The 8199-nt window shown below is 44.0% G+C and overlaps 1 protein-coding gene across 1 annotated transcript in view; it reads right to left on the bottom strand.

Moving 5' to 3' along the window:
* Positions 1 to 6938, bottom strand: part of LOC104952772 (serine/threonine-protein kinase N2-like) — a 20125-nt gene extending 13187 nt beyond the window's left edge. The window contains exons 1-8 of the mRNA XM_010779647.1: positions 6743 to 6938; positions 6484 to 6629; positions 6024 to 6237; positions 5085 to 5270; positions 2041 to 2150; positions 1788 to 1931; positions 1435 to 1510; positions 1006 to 1162 (exon numbers count right to left, since the gene is read on the bottom strand). Of these exons, the coding sequence (XP_010777949.1) occupies positions 1006 to 1162; positions 1435 to 1510; positions 1788 to 1931; positions 2041 to 2150; positions 5085 to 5270; positions 6024 to 6237; positions 6484 to 6629; positions 6743 to 6899 (1190 nt within the window). The 5' untranslated portion in view covers positions 6900 to 6938. The remainder of the gene's footprint in view (positions 1 to 1005; positions 1163 to 1434; positions 1511 to 1787; positions 1932 to 2040; positions 2151 to 5084; positions 5271 to 6023; positions 6238 to 6483; positions 6630 to 6742) is intronic.
* Between the last annotated feature and the right edge of the window lie 1261 nt (positions 6939 to 8199).

Raw genomic sequence — 8199 nt, 5'->3', positions numbered from 1 at the left:
TTTTGATCGCTTTGCATTCTGGGTTAACAGACTGGAAAGCGATAGGTCGCTTTTTCTGTCAATCAAGTAAACTCCTGAATTAAGTAGCAGGGAGGCCGAAGGGAGGAGGGAGTCAAAACCTGTTTTGTCTATTTTAATGGAGCTGGATTTTTTTTTTTATTATGAATGACTCGCGATCTACCAGCATTGCCCCCGCGGTCGACGTACAGGGCACCTCTGGTATAGGTCATCCAGTGCTAAGCACCGCCTCTGGCGGTCAGTAAGGATAAAATAGAACGATAGTTACGTATGTAACTACGGTTCTATGAATCCTGGATGACCACCTGAGTTTGTGGTCACTCGGAATATCGCGTTCCCGCGAGAAGATTCCATAGAACTGAACTCGTTGACAACACCGGAACTTATGGCTTCCAGTGCTAAGCACCGCCTCTGGCGGTCATCCAGGATTCATAGAACCGTAATTACATACGTAACTATCGTTTTATGACTTAATTACTTTAGAATAACCTTGTTTATATATGTGTGTGTGAGTACCTGCAGGGTGTGTGTGAGTACCTGCAGGGTGTGTGTGAGTCAGAGGTCCCGTTAACCGAATGTTTTCCGCCTGACGGATTTTTTTTTAACAATGACGTAAAAATCTGAAAGCAGTCCGTCATATTGACAGATTAGAACAAACTCGGAACAGCGCCAAAGTTTCCCCGTGGGGAGGCTCCGGTGTTAAAAAGGAAATTATACCGTTTCCAAACCTAACTTTGCCGTACAAATCATTGAAATGTCTGCGAGTTTCTGCTTTGCGCTGTGCACGCTCCCAGGAGGTGTTATCCCGCATGCATAACATGACGCCAACTGTTCACGCCCCCCCCCCGTTGACAGTTCACGAGCGTGCTCTCTCCCCCCCTCGTCAGAGTTGTGTAAAAGCTGACGGGTGATACTGAATTTTGACAGAAATATTAGGATCCTGTTATGGACAGCGAAAAAGTCTAGCGCAACCTCTGGTGTGAGTACCTGCAGGGTGTGGGGGAGCCCGGCACGCTGTCGGTCCCGGTCTCAGCCGCCTGCGGGCTGAAGGAGTTGGTGCTGACGGTGGGTATGGCTCTCCTCACCAGGCGGCCCCAGGTGGCGATGTTGATGTTCATCTGAGGGGCCCGCAGGAAGGTTATACCTGATGTTACAGAGGCCAACGGGACAAAGAGCAAAGAAGTTAAGACGTATGAAAAGGAGAAAGAGCCAAAGGAAAAAACAAGGTACACAAAGTAATTTTTCTTTTTCGAGCTAGTAACATATTTGGGGACGTTTAGGAAGTATGAACACTGTTTTTAGTGAATCCAAGGTCAACAAAATTATTAGATATACCATCCAAGCCTCAGTTAAACAATGTACATTTCTGTAATGCACGTCTGAGAGTCAAAATAGAGTGAAGAAATGTTGACTCACCTTGCTGTTTCGAGAAAATCTTCTTTTGTCTTTGTAGCTTTGGTCGTCTCTCGATGACAGGATTGAAAAATGTAACCTGAAAAAGAGAAATTAATATTTAGACGAAACAGAAAACAGCTGCTATGACACACTTACAAACATGTAACATAAAAGAAGTAATCAAATATATATCAACAGACATTTCTTTAGATTTTTATAATTTCAGTATTTTTACAGTCCTGTCCATTATGGTCACCAGGAACTGTCTCAATGTGACCTGTCAATTATAACTAACGGTCGGTGTGTGTGTGTGTGTGTGTGTGTGTGTGTGTGTGTGTGTGTGTGTGTGTGTGTGTGTGTGTGTGTGTGTGTACCTCAGCAAACAGCATCCCCTGTGGCTCCAGGTACAGACACATCCCGTGACGCTGGTTGTCCAGGAAGTCCTCGAGTCGCAGGAACTTGACGGCGCAGAGCGAGCGCCAGTCCCTCCAGTACACCGAGATCTCCAGCTCACGAGACTGCAGGACACACAAGCAACATGTGAAACACACTGACTGTGTTCAAACACCACACTGAGACAACAAGACAGATGTAGGTTAGGGGAGAGTGTGTGTGCGTGGCTGTTACCCGGTCCAGCTCCAATGTAAACTTCTGGTCCCAGGCCTGGTTACTGACTGACTTCCAGCTCGTCTGGCCGACTACCGTGTTGTCCAGCTTCAGCACTGCGCTGATCTCATCTGAGGACACACACACTTATGATTCTTCCACGTTTTGTTCAGCAGGATAATCTCCATATATTTAAACCGCTTTTAAAATAGTTGAAGTATAGATGCAATCCAGGAGTAAAAGCTTACATCAGGGGTCGGCAACCCCTGGCACGCGTGCACCGTAATCAGTGGCACACTAGGAATAAGTGGAATAAGTGTGCAAAATATGAAAAAAATATTTTCGGATCCTGAACGAGACCGCTGCCAGAGCGCGTCTCCCTGTTACCTGCAGAAGGAAGCCATGCACGCAACGCAGCCCCGCTCTCTTTAACTCCAGGCGATTTCCTGCCGCTTTCCTCCGTAGTTCAGTGCTGATCGTTTCACCACTGAGGAAAACACTTCACAAATTGCAGTACCCATAAGGAGCTGTAGAAATGCCGCAGTTTTTGCGTGGCTGTGTCTTTAGTTGAAAGCCCAGTGGCGATCTGCTCATCTCTCAACGAAATAATATGCTGAAAAAAGGGCGGACTGGCCATCTGTGTGTTCTGGAGAATCACAGAACGGACGATTGTCCTTATTATTATGCTGCTTAAACCAATTATTTAAATGTGTTTGTTAAATTCGGCATCATGTAAGTTGCGCTGACGGGTCCACACACTGCTTCCCCGGAAACTTTCAGCGAGGCTTTGAAAATGTATCGTCATGCCTCTGTGCAAGGCTTAGTCTTTCTATCTTTATAGCTACTGGTGTAAAGTAACCAAGTTCATAAACTCAAGTACTATACTTGGGTAAAATGTTGAGATACTTGTACTTTACTTAAGTATTTCAATGTTTTGCTACTTTTGTCTTCTACTCCTCTACATTTCAGAGGTAAATGGTATTTCATACCTTTAGTTACTTTACAGATGTGGACGAATGATGTGAAATCTAATCAAGTGTTGAATCAGACTTTAGTTCCACCTGGAGTAAATTCACAAGCTACCCTGCAGTATACAAAGTCATTCAAACTAGCTGCACCTTTACCAGCTTTGAGAACACTTTAATGATCAATCATTATAAAACATATATATATTATTCTGAACAGACCAATCTGCACAATCACTACTTTTACTGTCGCTACTTTCACTATATTTTGATGATAACACTTTTGTACTTTTACTTGGGTAACAATTTGATTGCAGGACCTTTACTTGTAACAGAGTATTCCTACACTCTGGTACTTCTACTTTTACTCAAGTACAAGATCTGAGTACTTCTACTTTTACTTTAGTACAATATCCAGTGTGTGCATGTGCGAGATGGTCCGCCATATTGGAGAACTCCGGACGGCAACCCAGGAAGGACACTTGACACAGTGGCTTTTAGCAAAGCTCAAAAATGAAACGAGAGAGAGATGAGTTATTGTTATTACAACTTGACTTCACTATTATTTAACAACTCTTTTTATTGGGTTCTTTTATTTGGGGTTAAGTACATTGTCAGAATATGTGAGAAATGAATTAAACTTCTGTTAGACAGCCATATGCCATACATTTTTGCATACATTCACAGTACATATTTATTCAGTATGATAGCTGTCAAGTTAATGCAGGATTTGATATGTTTTACAAGACATAAGGGCAGGAATTCAGAGGGAAAGGAGCCGTTTTGAGCTCTGCTACTATAAAATGCTTTGTTTTTACGTCATACGTGAAACGCGTCATATTACGTCTCGGACTCCTTCTCTGCTCAATCCGCGGTAGTAGTTTGTAGTTGGTTTGAGCGGTTGTGATTTAGTGAGCTGGTATTTTTTCGGTAATTTTACATTGCATTTCACTATTTGTAATCATGGTGAGCTTGAGCCTGTCAGGACATCGAGTCCACAGTTTCCCTCACTGGTTAAGGACCGGAGCTAGCGTTCGTTCCTGGGTGCGTTGTGCATCCACCTCCCTGCAGCACATACTCTCCACAGCTTTATCAGGAAACCGTATTACCTCTCTCTCCCCCCCTTCGCTGCTCTCTCTCTCTCCCCCCTTCGCTGCTGTTCTCTCTCCCCTCCGGTACACGGCACCGTAAGACGTAGTGTGGAGTTGCATTAGGTAACGCTGTGGTGGCTGTACTGCTCCAGCCGTCTCCTTTGTGTTTGTTTGTTTCCCCTTGTCTGTGTTGTTTGTGTGGGCGTGGTGGCTGTCACTCCTGGCTCCCGGCTCAACCTCCACTCACCTGCTGCAATCAGCTGTGCACCCTCCCCGACTACACACCTGCTTTCCATCAAGCCATTTACAACGGCATATCAACGGAGGCTCCATAACCTTTCTCCGCCAGATAGTCAAGTATCAGCCGTATGTCGCGTCTCCCCTCTGGTACACAGCGCAGCAAGACGTAGTGTGGAGTTGCATTAGGTAACGCGAGATACGGCTGATACTTGCGCATTAGTTTCTGTTATGGATCAGTATCAACAGTCCTGCCAGTAACGTTACTATATTATCAATACTACTTTAGTTATAGCCTGATATATGATAGCTAACCTTACAATGTTGTGATGTGACTGACGTTAGCTAACATTAACTGTAGCTAACGCCGGTCACTCACCAAGACAGCTGTCCAGTTCTCCACATGTTCTCCTCACACCACAGCTCCATTTCTCTCCAATGGCCGTTATTTCTTCTAATCCTTGGCTGCTCTTGGTCTCTTGGACGCCTAGCAGGCTCATAATTATAATCATATGCATTCGAATATATATTTTCAACCTCGTCTGTGTCAAAACTAGCATTGTGATCCATGTTTATTACTACGTTAGACCGGCCGCTCTCCCCCATGTTACGTCACACACGGGAGGTTACGTGCGGAGGCTTTTTTATGCGGAAGTAAAAATGTCTTACTAAAACGACGCCAGATGTCACTGTAGTGTATATTTCTGTATATTTTCCATCTCTGTATCAATATTTACTTATTTCCAGACAGCGTATGGTCAGGTCTACTCACTGGAGAGCTCCTCGCTCTTCGTCAGGTTCCGGGAGCTCACGCTACGGTTGCGGTTTGCTCGGCTGATGAAGGAGGAGCGCGTCTCGCTGGGGCTCCAGCCCGGCAGAGGGACAGAAGCTGCTTTGGAACGGCCCGGGACATTTTCCAGAAGGTCCTGACAGCCCATGAGCCTGACGTCTAACGTGCCTGCAGGAGAGAAGGGACAATACAGATACATGCATCACACAATATCTTTTTACAAGATGGTCCCATTTTGCACATTCTAAGTCTAAGCATTTCAATTCTGAAATGTTTTATGTGTAGGTTATTACTCTACGTAACAATAATGACAACAAACAAAGAAAAAGGCATTAATGAGAAACATCCGTGTTAATCTTAACTAGGAAAATGTCACTTTGTAATAATATCTGGGTCTAGGTAAATCTACGTGAACATGGAGATTAAGAAATGACAGTAAGAAATGTTAACCCAACGTAGTATCCAGGCCTTGTGTCTTGTATCAGAATAAATAGCACATACGATTTGCGTAAAAAAGCTTACGACATCAGAGATTAACTTAAGTCTTATCTGACTTTGTCCAACCAACTTTACCGGATCCATCAAAACGGTTGATGGTTTCTCAGTCAATGACGGAACCATATTATGATGACTATATAAACGTCCCAGACAAAAGGCGTAGCACTGCATCACTGCTTACTACAAGTCCTTTCTATTAAGCTAGATCAGTAAGTAGCAAAAGATGCCCATTTATTAATATGGGTGTTTTACTCAGTCCAGATAAGTAGATCGATCAAACAACCAACAATAATACCATAGGAACCACTAGGTGGAGAAAAGGTGAAAAGCTGTCAGTTTTTATTTTTAGAAGAACAGGGTGATGATGGGACACTAACTCACATCATCACATTCTGTTATTAATCATCACCGGGTGTGTTTTACCTGTGAGTGCTGCGGGCTTGGTCACAGTGCTGTACTGGTTCTGTGTGGAGATGATGCTGGATCTGGGACTGAGGAGAGGAGAGGACAGCAGGGACAGCTCCTCCATGATGCTGCTGCTGCGAGGGTGGTTTTTAGGCAGCTCCATGAGGCGTTGCTCCAAGGAGTATCGCAGGAGGTCCAGCTTTTGACTGGACTCATTAAAACGAGCCTGGGCCTGAAGAGGAGAAGGAAGTAAATGAAGGAAATAAGTATAAAAGAATAAAGAGAGACAGAAACATCAATTACACGGTCCATTTTACTTTAATAGAGCACAGCAGCAGGGCAGGAAATTGTTTTATTTAAAGCCAATGAAACTGCACAAAGTGATGAAAATCTTCTTTCTGCTAGTCAACACAATGTTCCAGAAGCAGTGAATTTAGCATGCAAATAGACTCACACACATGCAAACACAAACAGCTACCTCTGAATGCGCTCTCTTTTCTGTGACTTTCCCTGTGCCCAGCAGTTTCATGACGTTCTTGGCTCCCTCTGCTACAGCCGACTCGATCTTGGCGTGGTGACACAGCTCCTCCACCCGGAGGTCCAGCGGGCTGATGATGGGCTTGTCTGGAACAGAAAAAAATTGACAGGATTCTGTTAGACGGAATTGTTCATAGGACTTTGGGGTTTTTCCCATTAAAAGTTTTAAAATGGAACACTGAGTACAACTGAAGGCTCACCCATCACATCGTTGTTCTCGAAGCTCATCTCGCTGGCCTGGCTGGCCTTGAGGATCTGCATCCTGATGAACTCGATCTTCGTCTTGCTGTCCTGAAGCATCTGCTGCGCCATCGCTAGCAACTTACGGTCCTTCAAACAAATTAGAAAATGAAACATCACTGTCTGTTGTCGTAAAACTTTTTTTTAAATTAGGCCTGTCACAGGAATTATGTTGTCCCACCGTCCGGGACGTGTTATTTATAATATCGGACAAGTAGATCTTTCAATTGACTTGTCCGATGGACAAGTGACGTTTTTCGCCCATATTTATTGACAAATTATTGATAAATTCAGCTTACAAAAGGCAGAACTCATTCGCAAATTGTCCGTGTCCACCATTACTGTTTGCGACCGCTTTACGTTTCCTTCTTTGTCATGTGAGATTAGGGATGGGTACCGGTTCCAACATTTCGATTCCATCAGTATCGTTTAGAAATGTTAGTTTCGGTTCTGCTTGTCGATTCCTAAGGAAATGCATCTCGCCGCTTTCTGTACTGTTAGACGGGAGCGTGGGGGGGGCAGGACGTGTAGCACAGTGGCAGGGTTGGGAAGCAAAACTCGGTTCCGAGTAGGAACAAATAACAATTGTCCGGTACTGGGATTAATAAAGAGTTGTGAGGACAGGAGGCGGAGGCCGAGCCCCGCAGCTCTCTCTCTCTCTATGCTCCGTATCAGCTGATCGCTGCACGGTTCAGCTCAGCGTCTCTCTCTCTTTCTAAACACAGCGGATCCGCTGCCCGTTTAACAGCCTCATCTTCGTCAAACTTTCTTATGTTCTTTCTCTAACACGTAATGAAGGTTATTAAGCGTTTTAGCTCCTGTGTTGTTAATATTGACCACCATTTCCTTTATGAAGTAAAGCAGCCTCCCTGTCTGTGTCCTCGCGATGTCCTCACATTCCCGGACCCCCAGACTCGGAGGAGCACAGGGATGTCAGTATTGTTTATGAAGCAGGGTATAGAAAGTACATTGGAAAAGTAAATAAATAGTATTTTCATTTCAATACACATGCTGCAGCTGGGCAGCTGAAAAAAGAAAAGCGCTATATAAATATAATGTTGCATTATTATTATTATTAGGGCCCGAGCACGGAGCGGTCTTTAGGATGCTTAAAAAGTTGTATAATTTTGCACGGACGCCAGGACCGGTAAAAAATTCAATATTCTGGAGTCAATGGGTTAAATATTCCAACCTGCTCACTAGCGCCACCTATCAAAATCCCATTTCGGAATAAATGTACAAAGTCGCACCGTAACTCCAAATGACCTGAAATTTTGCACACATATCCGGGTGGACCTGCTCTACAAATAATCCTCTTGGAACCCTAAGCTCCGCCTAAATTTTTTTTCTTCTAAATTAGCATAATATTCAAATTAAGTTAATAGTTAAATTTCAATTTTCAGTTTTTCAACACCAA

Source organism: Notothenia coriiceps, unplaced genomic scaffold (assembly GCF_000735185.1).
Source record: "Notothenia coriiceps isolate Sejong01 unplaced genomic scaffold, NC01 NC01_scaffold00020483, whole genome shotgun sequence".
Taxonomy (NCBI): Eukaryota; Metazoa; Chordata; class Actinopteri; order Perciformes; family Nototheniidae; genus Notothenia; species Notothenia coriiceps.
Note: the sequence above shows the minus strand (reverse complement) of the source record. Positions and strands in the feature narration are given on the sequence as shown.